The 22,110-nt window shown below is 42.9% G+C and overlaps 1 protein-coding gene across 3 annotated transcripts in view; it reads right to left on the reverse strand.

Moving 5' to 3' along the window:
• Znf521 (zinc finger protein 521) overlaps positions 1–22,110 on the reverse strand; it is a 309,484-nt gene that overhangs the window by 232,975 nt on the left and 54,399 nt on the right. For all 3 annotated transcript variants that reach the window (XM_076554761.1, XM_076554760.1, XM_076554759.1), the window contains one exon: positions 21,245–21,424. Coding sequence is in view for 1 of the 3 variants with exons in the window: in XM_076554759.1 (XP_076410874.1) it covers positions 21,245–21,424 (180 nt within the window). In the remaining 2 variants the exon portion in view is untranslated. The remainder of the gene's footprint in view (positions 1–21,244; positions 21,425–22,110) is intronic.

A 22,110-nucleotide genomic window follows, 5' to 3' on the forward strand; every position in this document is an offset into this window, starting at 1 on the left:
CTCTGCAGTTCTCAATCAGGTGAGATAAAGAAACTTCGTTACCTTAAATACGCTACTGTTATCTCAGGATTTTCTGTTACAGGAAACTATTTCACCTATGAGTTTATCTACTTTCAGTCTTAGATGCCGTACCCGTCCATCAGACCTGGCTGCTGTGACAACATACTAACTGAACGATTTAAAAGAAGCAAAGATTCATTCTGAGTCAATTTCTTCAGAGGCTTCGGCCATGGCTACTTGGCCCGAATGTATGATGAAGAAATGAGGGAGATGGGGGAGGGAGGGAAGGAGAGAGAGAGAGAGAGAGAGAGAGAGAGAGAGAGAGAGAGAGAGAGAGAGAGAGAGAGAGAGAGAGAAGGGAAGTCAAGTCCTAGGACAGGACACAGACCCAAGGACACACCCCTATGACCCACTTCCTTCTGCTAACTAAGCCCCATCTCCTAAAGTTTCCTAAAATAGCGCCACCATCTGAAGACCAAAGTACCCACAAGCCTCTTTTGGGTGGGGCAAAAATGGTCAGAGGCTCTTTATGTTCAAACCACAGAAAGAAGACATCTGTGCCAACTGGTCAAATCTACTTTTATAAGTTGAAACCCCCACTTGATGTAAAGGGATTTTCAAATTGTATGGCTGATAGGAAAAATACCTCAGGTAGTTGTTCTCACAACACCAAGATTATTAACTAACTAAAAACACAGCTAATGCTAAATTGATTTGACCTGAGTCAACATGGAAATAGGTTGTTGGGGAGATTCATGGTGTGTGTGGTCTCTTAATCTTCTCATTTGGTAGTGGAGAAAATATTGACCTACCTCATGAGCACAGATAGAGGATTGACCAATTAATAATTGTCAATCACCATGAAAACATAAATTGAAGAAGCAATAAGACTTTTCATTAAACTATTAATAGCTGTGCCAGTAATTTCTTCCTTCGCTGGAGAAAATTTACATTTGATGGGCACCAAAGGCTCACGTCATAATAAGAGTAAAAGTTAAATGAAACTAAGCCTTAAGACACTCTGTGACATTTCAACAAAAGCATTTAGGTAAGCGACGCTGACCTCAAATGTCATATCGTGGTCAACATATTTCGAGTGTGTAAAGGAATTGTGTGAGAGTCCACACTAGTTGTTCTGTTTTAGAGACACTTTGGAGATGTCCCAGCTGTTCTCCAACGCTGCCGCGGCCGAACTCACTTCCTAACAGCTATGCATCAACTCTACTGGACTCTGTGAGCTGCTCGCACCAGACGAGCTAAGGGAAAGCAGCTTTTGTTAATCTTGCTGGCCAGGGGCTGGCTCCGTGGAGCTGGCTTTGTGTATAGCTACAGCACTTTTTCTTTGCACGCTGCCCTGCTGGAACTCCTGAACGCTCTGAGTGTGCAACTTGCTGTGACAGAACGCTATGGCTTATGAAATTGTAGTCTCTAGGAGCCATCAGAATTTGAAGGCAGAGTCATTTTAAACATCAGCAATTACCCCCCTGGAATGTCCTATCTAGCTCTACCACCCCACACGGGCTCCCCGCCCATTCATTTCCTAATGATCCCTCTGGGCAGCTCTCACCTCTGATTTCTTCCAGAAGACCTCTCCTGCATACATTCACCAACCACCCTTCTTTGCACTAACCACTCATTTTAGCAATTCTGCCTTTTAATGACATACTGCCACATTCAATATTAGGATTTTCAGGCGTGAGTGTTTTGTTCCCCTAGCGCAGTGTGAGCCTTAGAGTGGAGTTCATGACACATTTCTTTTGCACCCTCACAATGCTCAGCAAAGCACACTGCCACATCCACATTAAATACGTTGCTTCAATATGTCAGGCGCACCACAAAAACAGCCAACTGTCTCCAGGAGCATTTGATGTACAAATGCATTTTGTTAGGTCCTATTCCCTAGAAAACACAAATACAAGTCTCCTGTGTTGAAATGAACTCACCAAGCGCAGGTGATTTTCCAAACCATTGCTCACTTGCACCTCCACTGCGGCCAGACCAATTCCAAGACACTTAGGCTTGTCTGCTGAACATGAGATATGAATATGTTAAACTGCACTAAATGAAAATTAATGTGTTCTAATTTTTGAGCTAATTCACAAAACTAGAGAGAGATCTTTTAAAGTCATTCTAGAAGATGTGGGGGGAGGAGAAATCCATGCCAGTCAATAAGTAAAATACAAGCACACAAGTTTTCGATGATAACCACTGCACACGTCATACACTCAATACACAGAGCATATTTATGTGAAAGACTAATGTTGGAGCTCGTTTAGTGGATTCTGTAGAATGAAGTGTGGGTTCAGTACTTTTTCTATAACAGAAACAGGCTTTCTTTTTATTCCCCGCACACGACATTCTCTGTTCTGCATAAAGGTCAATATGAAGATCTTCCTAAGAAAAACGTCATACCCAGAACCTATTCTGACTCCTCTGTTGCCCCTTCCTACATCATCCAGGACGCATTAGTGCCTTTGGGGTTTACTTATTCCTTGGCAATACTGGGACTTGAACCTGGTGTCCCGGCATGCTAGGCAAGAGCCCTACAGGGTGGCTGCCACCCCAGCGCCCCCTTTTAACGTAAACGGGGACATTTTTAAGGCAGAACACCAAATACTAAACTCATACTATCTCTTTCCAAACTCTTCAGGTTCTGGAATCTGACTCCCATGATTTATCTCATGGAACCATTACCACGTTTAATAATACCAGTAATACACAAAATGTTTCTCAACGCCGTGAAATCGGCGACTTTAGGAGCTTTTCATTACTGTCCTCCCTTCACAGATGAAGAGATTTGAGGTGAAAACGTCCAGCCGTGTGGCGGGAGCGACAGAGTCAGCACCAACCGGCATGGGTGCTGTCCTGGACCATTTCCCAGAATGCACCTTCCACCCTCTGTACTAACATCTCTGAGGACCTTGAAAACACACACTACTTTCTACTCATTTTAACACTTTCAAGTTTTATTCCTTCATTTCTCCATTAGAAGATTGCTAAGAATTAATTACTACCAAAATGATTACATTGATTTTTTTTAAGTTAATGGAATTTTTAATGAAAATAATACAAAGGAAGATGGCGGGGAAATGGCGATGTGAAAGTCAGTCATCAAAATGGCCTGTTAAGATTCACCGAGTGCTCACAGATTCCAAGCAATGAACAGTAAAATTAGATCTGCCTGGTAATTTCTTCCTTCCTTCCTTCCTTCCTTCCTTCCTTCCTTCCTTCCTTCCTTCCTTCCTTTCCTTTCTTTCTTTCTTCCTTTCTTTCTAAGAGTTTAGGGAGAAGAAGGGGGCAGTTCCTGGTCATAACTAATAATTCCCTAATAATAAGGTTTCCCATAGAGATGGGCATTAGTGAAAAAGGAAAGGGAGATGAGGAAAGGGGAGACGACAGCGGAGAGGGGGTCAGAGGAGAAGGGACAGCAGAGGGGAGCCCACTGACATAATCCTATGGGAGTGAAGAATAAATTTGCTGGGTTCCAGTGAGGCCAGTAAGCCGTGGAGCCCCATCTCAAAGAACATTGGCAAACCTCATGAGCCATGCATCTGCCTTCTGCAGAGACCAGAGAGCGCCTTCCCAGCTGCTGAAGGCACCCCAGCTGCAGAAGCCCTCAGAGTGCGCCTTCTCCTATTCAGAACCAAACTCTCAAGTCGTAACCAGCCTTTGCATAGAAACGGGATATGGACTGTGCAGGTGTTTCACAAGCCTGAGGCTGGGGGTTCAGAGCCCAGAGCACGTTCAAGAGCTGGGGGTGAGGAGTGGCCCCACCACAATTCCAGCATGAGGGACGCAGAGCCTGGAAGTCCCTAGAGCAAGTTGGGTAGCCAGACTCTCAGAAATGGGAGTGCCAGGTTCAGCCAGATGTCCCAGGGCAACATATAGGACAGACACTGAGGAAAATAGTGTCAGCCTTGGGCCTTAACACGCATTTGCCTCCACATGCACATGGGTACCCACACATGTGAATATATACACATATTCCATACATATTTGTGTGTAGAATTTAAGTTAACGATTTAAAAACTAGATCAGAAAGAGTTGCAAAACTAGAGACATCGTGGGAAAGAAACTCATGAAGGGAAAGCTAAACTGAGACTCAAAAAGAGAAAGAGGTGCTGAGCACACCTTGGCCGACCACACCTTGGCTCTGCCTAAGGACACACCTGGGACTCTGAACAGTTCTAGGCAGGAGAGAATCTCAGATTTCACACTGGCAAACATGGCCGCCGCCACCCTAGCTTCAAAGCTGCTTCCTTCTCATTTCTGGTGTCAACTGCCGCAAACTGGAGTCCCACCAGGAGTGCAGAGGCCCAAAACTGTTCTTAGGTCTCTGCCTTGTTACCATGCCCACCGCTACCCAATCAGTGCATCCCCAGCAGTCTTCCCTCCTAGAGAGTGACTGATTGGTCCTCCTCACACATCCGTAGACTTGGCCCCACTCTTCCCAAACCACTAATTGCAGGAGCTTCCTATCTAGAATGCCTGCTCTATCCCTTCTCCAGTCCACTCTACTCTACGCAGTACAGACCAAGGCAAAGGTGTGTTCACCGTCCAGCATATAACCTGTCCCAGCTGCCTGCCACTCAGAACAGCAATTACCAAACATCCTTACAGCTCTTAAGCTTACTATTCCAATGAAATCTTCCTAGAATGTAGACCAGTTCCTGCCTTGACTGTGCAGGTAACAGTAAACAGAGAATCTCTGCTAACTCAACTCCCATGTCTATGCATACCTAATCGATGGCTGAAATGCAAAGGACAGACTCAAGCGGAACATCTGAGCATGGCTCTCCGTCACAAGGTCCAGCCTCTCTTCATACTTCACTGCACTCATGAACCTGCAGTACAGGCCCAAGGACCCCCTACCACCTAAATCTTATATGTGTGTGATCCTTTTCATATCACCCCCGGGATAACTGTGTGAACAGCAGACGGTGAAAGGAATTCGGATGTGCCATTGCCAAGAGGAGCCATGAAAGACCATGAAGCCTGTAGCTTAGTTCCTAGGTAGGGAGTTCCCTGGGAAGGGATAGCTGATTCACACCTCCTGCCTTCCTCCTTTTCCTCCCCCTCCTGATCCTTCTCCCTTTCTTCTCTCTCTTCCTCTTCCTTCTCTTCCTTTTCTCTCCCTCCTTCTCACCTCCCTCCTCCCCTTTCTTGCCTTAGTCCTCCTCCGATTCTTCACCCTCCTCTTCCTCCTTGTCCTCCTTCTCTTCTTCTTCCTATCATCCCCTCCCATTCCTTCTCTTCATCCTCTTCATCCCTGTTTCTTCCTTCTCTTCCACCTCCTCTTCCTCCAGTTTTCTCATCTCCACCTCCTCCTCTTTCTCCTTGCACTTCTCACACTGCTTTCTTTGTGGAAAGTCAATCACTGTGATGTGCTCTCCTGCACAGAGGCCCAAACACCGAGGTCCCCAGGCAGGTCCCCATTCAGCAGCCCTGTGACTGAGCTCAGAGATGCTCCATCCCTGATCAGCACATATTTGCAACCTCCTAAATACCACCAAAAGAATTTCCTGGGCATCCTGCTCCTGAATTCCTTATCTACAGAAACTCTGAGACAATGAATAGCTAGCAGCCGGGTGGTGGTGGCGCAAGCCTTTAATCCCAGCACTCGGGTGGCAGAGCCAGATGGATCTCTGTGAGTTCGAGGCCAGCCTGGTCTACAGAGTGAGATCCAGGACAGACACCAAAACTACACAGAGAAACACTGTCTCAAAATAAATAAATAAATAAATAGATAGATAGATAGATGATAGATAGATAGATAGATAGATAGATAGATAGATAGATAGATAGATAGATACACAGTTGGCACTGTAAGTGACAAAGTCTTGGAGTCTTTGTTAGGCAGCAACAGACAGCTAATACACCCATGATCTCTCACTGATTCCCTGTCACAAAAGCTGCCCAGGCAATACTCTGCTGTTTCCATTCCATTATTCTCCCTTTTTCTCTTCTATCGGCAAGAACTGTCCTGGCCAGTCCTGCCCCCACAACCCTTAAACAGACACATACGTGTGTGCGTTCACACAAGCGCGCGTGCACACACACACACACACACACACACCTTAATAAGTCTTGTTCATCTTGTTCATCTGCAAAGACACCACGTGCTCCATGAAGCCAGCCCCAAAGCTCAAGACTGTTCTTTGTCCTCCCCCTATGTCCTATATCCAAAGGTCCTGCGATCGGTGCTCTAAGCACCTACTGTGTGTCTCTGTGTTGTGGTTTTTCCATTACTGTAACTATTCTGGTTCAGTTTTAGAGGTTATAGTTCACCCCCTGGGGGATCAGTGTTTTTAAGTGTCTGGACAGGGTGTCGGGCAGCAATGGCAGGGAGACACACAGAACAAAAGACCCCATCCTGTCACCAGGAAACAAAGGCCAGGACAGAGCCATGACCCTACCATCCCCTGCCAGGGCACACCCCCACTGATACAAGACTGCCCACTAAGCCCCACCTCCTCATTTTTTTTTAGCTTCCTTCTTGTAGTTCTCCCTGGGGATTAGGCCTTTATGAGGACCAATACTGGAAACTTAAAATCAAAATTATAACAGTCAAATAAGAGGATCCTGATAAATGAGATTCTGATAAATGCATACAGGAATTTGGGCAGGCATGTTCCTGACTATACAGGTGTCCTACATGTAGAAGTGGGTGCTGGACACAGTACACAAAGCCCAGCTACAGCCCCTAATCCATGTAAGAACATTGGTACCCGTGGGTCAGTGGGAACCTGTGTTCACAGGAATTAAAGTATCCCTATTTTGCTGTTAGGAACTGACCACTGGGCTAAGGTTTGTGCCCTGGAACCTTGGAAAACGGGCAAAGTGATGGGAAGTGGGGGTATGAAGTTACAGGGAGAGAAAAAAATTTCAGAACAAGAAGGGCAAAAATAAACATATACCCACAATTCAAATGTTAACTTGTATGTAAAACTTTAAAGATTTCTTTTCGAAAGCATGATCATATAGAACATCAAATATGAAATGCTAAGCCAATTTGCATAGCTAGCAGACATGGCTTTCTGATAATAACTATAAAAATCTGGTAAAAAGAAAATACTTTTCATAGAAAATAAAATTAAGTATAAGAAATAGGTATATGATAGCTTTGACAGATTTCAAACTCATGACAAAAGCGGGCTCAGGAGACTGGCAGCCTGATCAGTTAATTACAATGGGGAACACTTTCATAAATTAGACTATAGAAAGTTAAGTTTAAAGGCAGTCTGAGTAATAAAAATACACACTTTAAATAATTCATAAATTAAGTGGAAAATGTTTTATTGATACAACCAAAAATTCAGCTTTGTGTGTGAAGGCACAGTACATTTTTTTCTAAAAGCATGAGTGTTTTCTAAAAGCATGTTGTTGTTTTCAAATCATTTGAACTGTGTCTGTAGAATGTCTATGTTCTGAGAATGATGGAGAAGGCAAGGGCTGGGAGCTGGCTGTAGTTTAATTTTCTGCTTTTGTAATCAACACCCCGCCCAGATATGACCAGGCACCCTCCATTCCACTATCCAGGGACCACACGGGAGGGCTGAGAACTCTAAGGGTTTTAAAACTGGCCCTAGTTCAAGAAAACCACATAAAATGAAGTCGCCTTCATCACCTAGAGAAAGAGATTGGAAAATGGGTGTGTCTCCAGACCAATTGGAATTTTATTTAGAAAATCTGACTTTGAAGTGGGCATTTCTCAAGAACCAAGTGGGGATTTCCTTGGATTGCCCATAACGTGCATTTCTCTGTCAGTTATGCATTCATGCAGCTCATCAGCCTGCTCCTCCTTGTCCACATTTCTGTTTAGTCAACAAGGGAGCTAAGCTAAGAGGGTTTGAGGAGAAGAGCAGAGAGTCAAAGAGTTATATTTTTAAAAGGAAAAACTTGATGTAGTCCCACGTTTAATCACGTATGATCCAAAGCACCTGTCAACTGAGCATATTGTGCATGCAAAACAATACATGTGTGTCACTGTTGTTGTTAAGCAATGAAAGCCATGGGTTAACGGACCCCCTCAGTGCTCAGCAGAGGACAGGCACAAGCCCGGTCACTGACTGCCCTCAGCAGCCCCTCACACCGCCCCGATTTTGCCAGTTGGCCCATTCCTGAGCTGATCCTGTTATTTTCCTGCCTTGACTTGCTACTGTGATTCTCCATTCTAACAGCTAATCATGTGCCCAAAAATATCCCACACAATTACGTTATAATTACATTGAAACAAATGTTTCCTTAGCCCTTTCTCTTTCAGATATTCCCTACTGTTACGAATATATTTTTTAGCACTTCTAATGTGTGTTCAAAGAGTTCTACTCAATAATCTACCTACATTCATCCTACCATTCACCCAGGAGGCACGATCCCTTTAAACTTTGAGAAGCTCCAGCTGGAACAAAGAGGTGGGGAAAGGGTTCAGGGTTTGTGGAATAATCACTTCTAATCGATCAATTTCCCCTGAAGGTACAGCTGAAGGAAAGGAGAGGAGAGGCCCAGTCCAACGCCTTGAAGTTTAAAGAAACCCAGCCCTGAGGCGCAGGGTAGAAGAATTCCTGCTTTCCCCTCCAAGACCTATTAAGAGGTCACTGATCTCTGTGACACTGCCGTCAGTCCCTGAAGACAGGCTCCCCAGACGGGCTGAGCACAAAGAGCAGGGTGTGCAAAGAGTCCACTTTTCACAGCAACCCACAGTCTAAGAAAGAAATAGATGTCAGTTACAGCGTCTTAAGGGGAATGACCTTTAAACCAGAATCGAGTGTGCTCAGGCAAAAATGTAGAAGTTTCACAGTCTTGTTTTATAGTGGGGATTTCATACCTAGAAGGGGCTACATGGGAAGAGAGCCTTTCTGTGCACATGGCCCTGCCCTGCTTACAGGGTGGGTGGCATGGCCGCGGAGGACATAGGAAACTGTGGGTCTCCTTTAATTCATCTTCCCACAAAAGACCCATGGCTCTCGTGTCCCAAATACAGCTCTTGGTTTACAATTTTTACACATCTCCATAGGGACACACTGACAGCTTTAATCACCAGCAATGGCCATCAAGGACATGCTAGAAGTTCTTAAAGATATTCTCCCATGGTTTGTGCTCTTCACGTTTTATTTACAAGTTTGGGGCAAGTGAATCCTGAAATCAGACAATGAGATCACTAGATATTCATTCCCAATTATACAACGATAAGATTCTCAATTACACAGTGAAGGGAAAGCCATTTCATAAAACCACTGTGGTTTAGCAGATGTTCCAAGGTAACATTTTTGAACACACAGATTCATGAATTTTTTTTCTGAAACTGTAACACTTTTTAAATACTATTTTCAAATACTGGAGTTAATCAGAGAACACATTAATGTGAATATGGTTATAACTGATGGAGGAGAGTCCAGCTAGGTTTTCTGGTTAAAGCTAGCCGACGGCACTACACGCTTTCCACTCAGCTAACGCGACCTTCTGGAGCGTTTCCCTTGCTCTCGGTATCCAGCCACCCACAGCTGAGGAAAAGCAGGCTGAGAGGATGAACACCTAGTCAGAGTGACGCAGAAACGCAGAACACAACGGATGTTCTCCTAAGCCAGCCTTGCAGCATGTGAGCCATTTGATTTTAATAAAGCTAACATGCGTAATGTATCATCAGATAGAGTAAGAAAACGGGATTCATCTCCCTGGCCCCTTCTATGCCCCAGTTACATTATATGCAATCATTCTAAAAGCTTTAAGGACAAAAAGAATCTCTTATCGTTTAGTGTCTATGTTAAAGTAGAGGATTTCACAAGCATGTTAACACGAGAATGGCAAACAAAGAACCTCAGCTTTTTAGAATTCTGCTCTTAAAAAATAAATAAACAAACAAAAAAGGCCAACAAGATAGTTCAGCAGGTATAGAGGCATGTCAGGGACATGACACCTGAATTCAAACCCCAGGACAAACACACAGTGAAATGAAAGAATCAACCTCCCCAAATCTCCTATGACTGCCACATATGTGGTGACGTGGCGCCAGCGCCCCAACCCATACACGTAAAAAAAAATCTGAATTACTTTTAATCTGCTGTAGCAAATAAGATCAGTGCTGAAATAACTGATATAACTGAAATAACAAGTTTTGCAGCAGGTAAAAGGTGAATGGACTCCCCAAGACCGGAGAGGAAGTTCACTGCTCGCTCTGCAGAATTCAGAACCAATTACAGGGGTTACTCATTTTTGGCAAATGCATAGCAGACTTAGTCAGCACCCTGGTGGATGAAGATATCACACAGTGGCCTGCACCACTGTCTCTGTATTGGAGAGCAGCAGAGACCCGAGTTCTCACAATGTGAAGCATGTGAGAGACAAGTGTTTGGAAGGCCATAGGGTACATTATTCCAGGTTAGAGCTCATAGTCGGAATATTTAGCTTCCAATCAGAGAAGACACTGTTCATTCGAGGGATGGGGGAGGTAGTTGAGGTGCAAAGTGCCTGCCACACAGGACCTGAGCTTCGTTCACAGAATCCATGTAGAAAAGCCCGGAGCCACGATCCACCTTGCAGCTCTAGTCCTAGGAAAGCAGAGACACTGCCCGCTGACAGCTTAGTCTCCCTGGTTACATCCAAGCCAATGAGGGACGCTGTCTCCAAATCCTCTCTCAAAACCAAGGTGAATGAAATTCCAGCTGAGATTTTCCTCTGGTCCCCACATGCATACATGCATATATGCTCATTCATGCACATGCACCTCCACACACAAATAACAATAAGTTTTTAAAAAGTCATTCTAGTACAAATCTTCTGAGAGCAAGATAACTCTGACTCCAGTCAGGAGATTGGCTTCGTATTTATCCCTTGTACCTCTTCTCATAAAGCTAGTCAGGTCTCCAGAGAAATGGGCATGGGGACCACGTTGTTTAATTATTTTAATTTTAACTAATTTAATTCAGGTCTCAGATTTCTACAACTGACTCCAAAAGTCCTGTGCAAGAAAACTGCAAGGTACTGGTGGTCAAACACAGGTAATCAAGAAGAAAATGGCCAGCCCCACCCTGCACTCCTAGAAGAAGGTTTCCAGCTACCGTGAGGAAGAGGAGGCAGGAGGAGACGATTCCATCGGGCAGGTCCAAAGCCGGCCGAGCAGCAGGGACAGGAAGAGGGCAGGTCAGGGTGCCCGCTGCTCCACGGTGGAGAAGAGCGAGCGCCGCCCGCCCGCCGCCCGCCACCCGCGACCTTCAGTCACTGCTCTTTGATGGTTTCTGAGGTGTCTGTCTCAGGTCTAACAGTGATGAAACGGAGTTAAGCAAGCAAGGCTGGGAGTCTAAAGTTACAAAATTATTTATTGTAAACATATTTATTTATTTCATCCTTATGTAATTTTTCCATTTCTGTTTCTGTACATGCTATACAACACATTAACTTTTTGTAAAAAGGGTTTAAAAAGCGCTGGTCTCCGCACTGAGATGCACATGCCAAGGGGATCTATCCCCGAGGCCCAGGTATTTCAGGAAGTATGTGACGAGGCTACCAGTTTGGGAATGTTTTAGGTAGAATGCCACAAATTTATCTAAGAAAAGGGATGTTAAAAATAAAATTTATACTACCTTAAATATCATTAGAATAGATTTAATTAATGTTATATAAATGATTAATAAAACATAATGGATTAATATAGATTTTAATATGGATATATGCAAATACACATATAATGCCTCATATTTAATTAATATGAACTAAAATTTTTAAACAGTATATTGATTCTGCATGGTTTACAGTAACAGGATTTTCTGAGAAAAGTAGCAAAAATGGGTTCTAAATGCGTCTTAACCAGTTTTACCAAGTCACACTTCCCTCACTGTCCTGCCAGCAGAACTAGATTCAGAAGAGGAACCACCGAGTATTTAATTCACCACAGCCACAGAACACCTGCAGACACATTTTCACTTTTAAAACATTCTCTCTGGGAAACAAAAAAAAAAAATAGTTATCTTAATGTTCCATGTATCTGGAAGTTTTCAATTCTCAAAAACCGTGCAAAGATTCTAGAAAGTTTAACTTTGGAAATAAAATCAAGTGAACATACTACTTTATACAACAGCCATCCATCTGCTCAATTCATTCTCCTCAAAAATGTAAAGCAATGCAGGAATACTGTTTGTTTAGAACAATTGATAGACATGAGGCTCACACCTGTGATCCTAGCTAATTGGGAGGCTGAGGCAGGAGGCTCTCAAGTTGGAAGCCAGCCTTGGTTATAACATGAACAACTTAGAGAGATCCTGCCTCAAAATTAATAGTAGTAGTAGTAATAGTAGTAGTAGTAGTAGTAGTAGTAATAATAATAACAACAAAAAAAGTGGGTTGGATACACAGCTCAGCAGTGTAACACTTACCTGAGACCTGAACATTCTGAGCTCAGAAAGAAGGAAATGAAGAAAGGGAGGAAAAAAGGAGGCAGGGAGGCAGGGACTCCTGGGAGAGGGAGAATCAGTTTTCTCCAGGGATGAGCAGCCTGAAGGGCTATCTAATCCCAAGCAGTCAGCCTTAAACATATATACCTCCAAGCAACACCAAATGGACTCAGTAGATTGTACACATACACACAGACACACAGACACACACCACACATATACACACACACACATACACACAGACACACAGACACACAGCACACATATACACACATACACAGACACACAGACATACACACACACACATACACACACACACACCACACATATACACACATACACAGACACATACACACACACACACACACACACACACACACACGTAATAGTAATTAACAAAAGTCATGAATCTGCAGGAGGAGATGGGAGGAGCTGGAAGGGGAAGGAGGGGCGAAGTGACGTAAAGACAGCAATCGTGTGTAAATTTTTAAAAAAGGAAAGGAGAAAAGAAGAGGGGGGTGAAAAGGGAGTTTCAAATCTGGCTAGAGCTTTACGAATCTGATTTGCAAACATGTTCTCAAAAAACCATCACCTTTCCTGTCATGTGAATTTCTACTTAGCAAACTACCAAAGCACGGCAGACGGACTCTGGTTAAGAACTAATACCATCTACTTGGCGTTTTCTGCATATGCACCCAAGCAATTCCCATTAATGATGGGAAAGAGCACTCAGCAGACAACTCGGGTCTGCAAATTAGCAGGAGACGAGAGGGAACGGACGCAGAACAAGGAGAAGCCGTATTACCAAATGCACTTTACACATTTATCCGGTTAAGTGTAGCTTAGTCTCGATGATTTACAATGCTGGTTCCTACTCCGTTTTGTAAGCATAATAAAGTCCCGTAATCTCAGCCTTCCCCCCAGCACCCTGCTATTAAATCTTTGTTGAGTAGTGTGATGAGACCCCTCTGGCTCACAGCCCTCCCCGCCCCCTGAGGGAATTGGCAAGAAATGATAGGGTTTGTGGATTAGTACAATGAAAGGTTCTCTGTGCTTTTCCTTCAGTAAATATATATTTTGATAATCTGTCTTCTGCATCAGAGTCCCAACAGCACTGGAGGGCTGACTCCCCTCCCTTCCCAGCCTCCAGGAAACCACAGCGAGGCGAGGGCCAGGCAGGTGGCTGCCGCCTGTGGCTCCAGCTGGAGAGTGGGATTCAAGTTTGTCTTCACCTTTGCCCCCCTTCCTTCAAGCAAGGGTGCTATGTAATTTACTTATACATGCTGGATTACAGACTGGAAAGAAACAGCACCACGAGACAAAGAAGAGAAATCTCATCTGCATGGGCGCCACCTTGTCCCTGGCTAGCTCTAGGGGCTGTTCTGTCAAACTCAAAATCAAATCTTCTTCTCCAAAACAGTGTTGACATTCCAAAGCACCTCTAAGATCCAGATTGTCTCCCTCCATCCCTGCATGCTTTCCTGCACCGCTGTCCGTGAGTCTATCGGTCCTGCTGACTAAGCCCAGCCTGAACCGAGCCACAGTAGAGGTCCAGGCCAGGCTTAATTAGCAGGACTATTCCAGAATTTCAACCTTTGGATATGGAATGACCAGTGTCCATCCACTAGGGAGACTGGCCAAAGAATCTTCATCATCCCTGGGGACCAAAGTCACCAAAGGAATAGATGTGATGTCATCAAGAAATCCTGCAAGCAAGGACAAGAAAGAGCCAAGGTGGGGTTTCTCTGGCTATCTCACAGCAGAACCCAGCAACCCCCAGAAGCCTGTGTGACCTCCAGATGCCTCAGTTCATCGGGCACCTGTTTTCTGTTTTGCAAATCCAGTCATATGGCTTCTTTCTTGTCTAATCCTGCTCTATATTTAAGCATGGTAACACACTACTCAGAATTCACACAAATTATTCATGGAAATACCTCCAGGTTATAGTCTAGCTGGGCAGAGCCAGGCAGCTAAGTAAAGGCAACAAGAGCAACAGACACGGGGAGTCCACATGGATCAAAGAATAACTAGACATTCCTTAAGACTCTACGAGACGCGTAGAAGAGGAAACGGGGTGGATGGAGACAGGAAATTACGAGTCTTTGTGAATGACACGAACCAGAGGCAAGACAGCAAAGACGTGAGCAGATGGATAACGTTAAAAACAGAACCAATGAAAAGGTGAGCCAACCAAGAGAGGAGAAGAAAAGAAATGCCAACGTCCCCTTTGCCACCTTAGTGCTTTGTCTCTAGAGAGATTTTAAAACAGGTGGTACCCAGAGAGTTCACTGCAGTAGCTGGAAGATAACCCAAGGGCACTGTCCCCTAACATCCACCAAAAAGCATCACATCACCCTTTTAATTAAAATTCTTCGAGAGTCTTTAATCTTCTCCAGAGCAGACTGGAGGCCACCCTCCAGCTAACTCAAATTTCAACTTGGACACCTACATCTAATGTGAATTATTGCAATTTCTGCTCTTCACTCTCTTTACATTCCTGAACCTACCCCCACACCACCAATACAAATACATATACCAGTGGTTCTCAATCTCCCTGGTGCTGCGACTCTTTAACATGGCCCCTTATATTGTGGTGACCTCAACCATAAAATTATTTTCATGCTACATCATAACTGTAATTTTGCTATTGTTATGAGTTGTAATATAAATACCTGTGTTTTCTGATGATCTTAGGGTTCTTGACGTACAGATTGCGAACCACTGACATGCATACCATCATCATCACAATCATCACCATCACTACTATCACCATCACCATCATCACCATCACCACCATCACTACCATCACCACCACCATCATCACTATCACCACCATCATCATCACCATCATCACCACCATCACCATCACTACCATCATCGCCATTGTTCTTTGGTTTGATTTACTCCTTTGATCTTTTGATATATAGGAACCAAGCCCATCAGATTTGTCCTTCTCTGACATGATTCAGTGAGTCACTTTTGTTTTCTGAACTTTAATTAAAACACTGTAGTGCTATGTGAACACAGGCCAGATCGGGCCTTCTGAAAGCCTTGGATCAAGAAAGACCAAATGTTTTATTACTTTAAAAAAGAAACATTATTTAACCCATAAATATCTGCTGTCCCATTCCATGCCATGTTCTGCAGATAGCAATAAAATCAGACGAGATCAAGTGATGTCTTTCTTTTGTCTTGATTCATGAAGCTGAACGTAAAGCTAAGTATCAGCCAGGTGCTCTAAAAGGTGCATTCCCCACTAAGTAGAATGCAGAGTTTACTTTTCAACACTTAAATTTTAAAATAACTTTGGATTGGGGGTGTAGCTCAGTGGTGGAATTCATGATACCCTGATATGATCCCAAGTACCACAAGAATGAAGGAATGAACAATGAATGAGTGAAATATAACCTGAAACAGGACAGACAAGCCCATCTCACCTTAGAAAGGATTTCTCACTACTTAATGTATACTAGGCAGCACATGTCCACGGTTTTATACTAACATAAACACTATTCTACATCAGTGAAAAGCTTCTTTTAATGTGTCAGCCATCCACCTAGAAAGAGTATCCTACTACTTATCTGTACCTAATAGGATTCTCAGATAAACTTGAACACTCCTTTAAACCCATCATTCAGGTGGCAAAGGTAAATGTATCACTGAGAGTTTGAGGCCAGCCTGATCTACATAGCAAGTTATGGGCCAGCCAGAGCTATATAGTAAGGGCCTGGATTTTCACAAAATTCTGTTCTAAGGAAAACAGTCATTACACGAAGTCAGCTTAGTGTATATGAACTGGTGGCAATAAGCAAATCTATAAAGAAGACTAATTTATACCTCAAAAAAAAAAGACAGAACTCACAGGATGGCAGTGTGAATGTTGGCATGGACAGAGGATGGCTGGGCCTGACCCGCTGCTGGTAGGAGTACAAAGTGAAGCCATCATCTTGGGCACAAGCTTGGAAGTGTGTCTGCAAACAGGCATACCATCCCTCCTGGCCCTCCTCAATACACAGAACCTCAACTCCTGTGCCATCAACCCAAGCAGATTAAAACATATGCCCACATAAAGGTAGGCTGCCCACTACAACTTAATTCAGAATAACAAAAAAAGAACAGAGAAACTAATCAAACTGTCCAACAAAAAGACAACAGAAAATAATTACAGTACAGCCATATAACAGTAGTAGTATCTGAACATGCAGAATACTGTTCAAAAATGAAAAACAACAATGACAAAAGTATTCTAAAACAGCATGAAAGAGTTCCCTTGACCCATCACACAAGAGACCCTGGGACGAAGAACAGAGTTCATAGTGTATCACAGTGTACGGTCCCATTTATAGCAGGCTAAATGAATCTATGTTTGAAGAACTTAGAAGACCTGGGTACCTCTGAGGGAGGGCTAATGATGGCAAAGGGGCAGAGTGGACTGTATGGTAAGAGAACATCTAATGGGAAATGGGTGTAGTACATGAGTATGTGCATTTTGACCAAATTCATCAAACTGCATCCTCATAACTTACTAGTTTCATTCTATGTAAACACCACATTAAAATATTGCAAAAGATAGTAGCTCTAATTGGTTGACATGCTTACCACAGTTATGTGAGTCAACCACTGTGGGATTATTTAATGTGTATTCTAGGCTCAAGCAAGTGAGTCAATGCACTGAAGACGATAGCAGACAGGTTTCCCTCACTCCAGAGGCAATGACAGGAAGAAGAAAACGATGTGCCTGAGATGCTGGACTGAACTGGAAATATCAATACAAAAATGGGGTTTCTGTTAGAGTTCAAGGAAAATACACATAGATATATATACACTTGTATATGTGTATTGTGGACAATATTATGTGTATATTATAAATCATATTAGCATAGTTCAGTTAGCTGAGAGCTCTATATACAATAAGATATAGCACTGAGTACTCATGTCTCAACTTCTAAATACCATGTTTCTTTAAATGAACCCTGATAATCATATTATCCTACCAAAAACTAAAAATGGTAATAATCACCAAGAAGACATAGATTGCAAGATATGGCTGGACAAGAAAAGAACATGACCCAGAGTTTCTCTTTGACCCAGAAACAAAGCAAGTACCCCCAGATAATGACAGACACATATTACACAGACACCAAAGGACATAGTTTGAATCCATTCTCATTGGCTAAATCTAAGACAATAAATACATCAAAATATTCATAGTGAGCTGGGAGTATAGTTCAGTGGTACAAACCTATCTAGCAAAAGGCCTTGTGTTTGATTCCCAGTATTCAAAGATAGATAATGGGTGGGTGGATGGATGGATGGATGGATGGATGGATGGATGACAGATGGTTAATAAATGGATGCACATGCAGACAAACAGAGGATGGATGGATGGATGGATGGATGGATGGATGGATGGATGGATGGATGGATGGATGGACAGATGATTAATAAATGGATGCACATGAAGACAGACAAACAGATAATGGATGGATGGATGGATAGATGAGCAGATGATAGACACATACATACATATAATGAACTGCGAATCCCTGAATAAAATCATCTAAAAATCAATGATGACATAAATAAGCAAATGAATAAGGAAAGAAATACCAATAAGCCCAACAAGTAACAAAGAATATGGTATGACAATGGAGGAAAACTGATGAAAGTTTTGTGAAGTTGAGCTATGAGTTATCTTCTCATGAATTATCCTTGCACCGTACACGAAGGGGAAACAGTAAGTCGCACTAGAAAAGATTGAAAGACACCATGGAAAACAAGTATTTGGTGTTAACCTCACCATCATTGGAACAAACTAATACTACTTACTTCCAGGTGCAGTGAATAAGGAGGATGTGACATCATACTGGTGTCCTCGCCACAGCGTGGAATTTGAATGTGACACTAAAGAAACAGAAAGACCTACTCCTCTGGTGGAAATCCTACAAAGTCCGTCAAGCACCCATGTCAAAAATATCAAGAAAGATGGAGAAAGGATTCCTAGTCGGTTAGGCCAGGCAGAGAGACATGACAGTTAAATGTTACATGTGGTCCTATATTCAGGATGCGACAAAACAGAAAGAGTTATAAAGGACATTACAGGAACAAGTCGTTGCAATTCAAATATGGGTTATAGATTAGACATCAGTGACAACAAAATGAATATTAATTAGACATTTGTTGCTACATGAATTTTAACATTCTTGAATCTGGTAACTACACAGTGGTCAGAAGAATGGATGGGTCCCTAGAAATACCCAAGCTGCATTTCCAGGGATGTGATATTTTGACTGCCTTAAAATATTAAGAAAATGATGGTAAGCAAGGAAGGAAAAGGGAGGGAAGAAAGGAGAGGCAAAGAAAACACATAATACAAAGTTTAAGTAACTGATGAGCCAATTAACTAACAGAGAAGAGTTCTTCAAATTACTTTGTAAGTTTTCTGTACATTTTAAATACTGTCACAATAAGAGTTATGCTAAAAAATCTCATAAAGTTATAAAAATAGGTAAACCATCAATATGCATCATTCTAGCCAGTTTGCTGGCACACGCCTTTAATTCCAGCATCTGGGAGGCAGAGGCATCTCTCTGAGTTCCAGGCCATCCAAGGATATAGAGTTAGACGATGTCAAAGGAGGAGGTGGGGGATGAATGATTCTAAAAAGGAAGACTTTTCTGAAAAAAATTGTATCGCCTAATAAAGTTGCCCACTGTATCCCCCCGCCCCCCGAAGAGAAGAGCCATGGTGAACTTTTTAATAAAGAACTTTGTTTACCTGGATTCCATCCAATGCTACCACAATAATCTGCTCAGGAAACCTTGTTAAAATGAAACACCCATTAAAATCTTACACAAATAGAAATATTCTAGGAAAACAGTTGGAGAACAACTTGTCTAATAAATATATTTCCTGACCATTGTTAGTGGAGGGAAGACCATGCTAGGAAAAAACAAGAGAGGGAAAAGGAGAGATCCACCCACAGGGATACGGGAGCCATGGCAACTTCAACAAGTGAGTGAAAGATGACATGTGACCAATAGTAAGGAAGAAATTGCATGGTCTACTGGTCAGGTAGTCAACCCAACCAACAAACATTGTATATATCCCTGCTTGGTATCTGGTTGCCCTTGGTACCCATGAGGGATCAGTTCTAGTTCCCTAGAGGATACCACAATTCTCATATGCTTATGTCCCTTGTATAAAATGGCACAGAATCTTCATGTCCTTATATATGGCCTCCTGCACACTCTAAGTCATCTCTATTACCATGAGCTTTACAATACAAATGCTAGGTAAGGGCTTGTACATAGTATGTAGGGAATAAGGACAAGAAAAGAGAAGAATAAAATCTGCACCTGTAAACAAAATTTCTCTAATACTTTTGATGAACAGCTGGTTGCACTGAGAGACACAGAATGCACAGATATCAAAGATAATTATATTTTTAAGGAGGAATATATTCTATAAACCAGTTTCAGCTTTATTCAATCATTATATTGCACATGCTATGCTTCTGTGGGTATTAGATTTCCCTCTTCTGATGAGCATCACAGCAGAGTATCCTGGCAGCCTTAGCGGCAGGCTAGTGGAGACCCAGCCCTGTGCTGGGCTCAGCTAATGCAAGGATGAAGACATACCCCCCCCCCCGCCACCCTCCATAAGCCCAAAGTCTAATGACGGAGACAGGAAATGAACACAAGTGCTGAGAACTGCAGGATTCAGGTATGAAGTAGTGGAAGCACCATGAGGGCCTGTGTGAAGCTCTGGACTTGATATCTTATGCTGACCAGCTTGTATGTCAATCTGACACAAACTAGCATCATTTAAGAAAAAAAGGAGTCTTAATTGAGAAAATGTCTCCACTGGCCAGTAGACAAGTCTTCTAGGCATACGCTTGATTCATGATTGATGAGGTACCCCAGCTCACTGTAGGTGGTATCACCCCTGAGCAGGTGGTTTGGGGTGCAATAAGAAAGTAGGCTGAGCAAGCCATGGGTGCAAGCCAGTAAGCAACGCCCTCCATGGCCTATGCGTCAGCTCCTGCTTCCAGGTTTTTGCCTTGATTTCCTGCTGTGACTCCTCTGGTTGATAGTCTAAAAGCTATGGGATGAAATCAACCCTTTCTTCCCCAAGTTGTTTTTGGTCAGACTGCTTTATCACAGTAATAGAAAAGTAACTGAGGCAGTACCCAACAACAGTGATAACAGAGTAAGTGCTGGGACTTAATGAATGGGTATTTAGAAGAACACAAGAGGGTGCCTGGCTTACACAGAGCAGGATCAGGGAAGGTTTTTGTGAAGAGATAATATTTAAGCTAAAATAAGTTAATAGATATTAAGATCTTAGAAAAATATTTAAAAGGGGTTTTGTTTTATTTTAGTCATTTAATATTCCATTTTATTCCTAACATCACAGTAAAAAAAAGTAAGCAAAATTAAATGCATATGTGTATATTTAGATACGTGTGTGTGTGTGTGTGTGTGTGTGTGTGTGTGTATATGTATATGCATTCACATGTACACATACACTCCCAATTCAAACTCTTAAAGAACTGCAAGACTGAGGTCACCCCAGACAATCATTCTGGAATTTTTACTAAAGTACCTCTAGTCAGGAGCATCCAACATCACCCTGAAACAGTATGCATCCCAAGGTGGCTAAGAATGCAACCCAACGAACGTGTAGATGGCCCCATCGTGTCTCCGGTCATAAGGTTGGACACCCTGCTAGACTTTCCTAGGATTTCAAGTGGACAGGGTAAAATGACTGGAGGCAAAACCATACAAAGGAACAAAGTGGCAGAAAAGAAACTCAGAACGGGGGCAGTGTGAGTCTCGGGGGAGAGGAGCACTGTTTACCTGTCAGCTGGCATTGATGGATCTTGTGCTCTGTGATGTCGCTGAGTGACTCGAACACCTGGAGGCAGCTGTCACAGCTGTGCACAGCCTCGTCCTCCAACTCCTCGCTGTCTTCCGGCCTCTTCTTGCAGTCTAGGGCCTCTCCATCTTCAGTCTTGTCTTCAAGTTTACAGTTGGGGTCTGAAAAAAAAACCAAGACTGTAAGGACGGGCTTGAAAGACCAGCTTTTGTAAAGTAGCATTTCATCTTCTTGCTACCAAAAACAGGAACAGTAGTTTCCCAGGGAGCTGCAATAGAGAGCTTGGCTGCCGAGGGTTAATACAGAAGGATCAAAAGTGTCTGTTTTTACTATTAGCCGCGTTTTTCTCTCCACTACATAACCCTTTTCATACACCACCCCCTTCCCACAAACCATGCGGAAACTTCACTTGGTCTTTCTTTAACCGCCTTTTAGGAGTTTTTTCATTAAAAGGGAAAGATAAATCACTTTTAAAATAAACAGTCTTCAATGGAAAGGAAAAAGAAACTACTTCCAAGAATGAACCCCTTTCTGCTAAATATATTCTTTCATGGGAAATTACCAGATCATACAAAAGCCTAGAATCAGCTAAGCTAATGACCATAGGCAAGAAATTGACCTTTGCTTATGAACTGGTCAAAAAGCACAGTTACTCCGTTCTCTGTGACACAGTGACAGCAGAGCCGGCTGTGCCTCCCAGCCAAGCATCAGACACACAGCACAGACACAAGCAAAACGCATTGCTCTGTCTTTGGATTTCCAAATTATACAGAAAAAAAGCAAAGATATGAACAACAATTATAATGACAATCGAGTTAACAACCTAAGACGGCATTATCAGTGTGGC

This window comes from Peromyscus maniculatus, chromosome 19, assembly GCF_049852395.1.
Source record: "Peromyscus maniculatus bairdii isolate BWxNUB_F1_BW_parent chromosome 19, HU_Pman_BW_mat_3.1, whole genome shotgun sequence".
Lineage (NCBI taxonomy): Eukaryota > Metazoa > Chordata > Mammalia > Rodentia > Cricetidae > Peromyscus > Peromyscus maniculatus.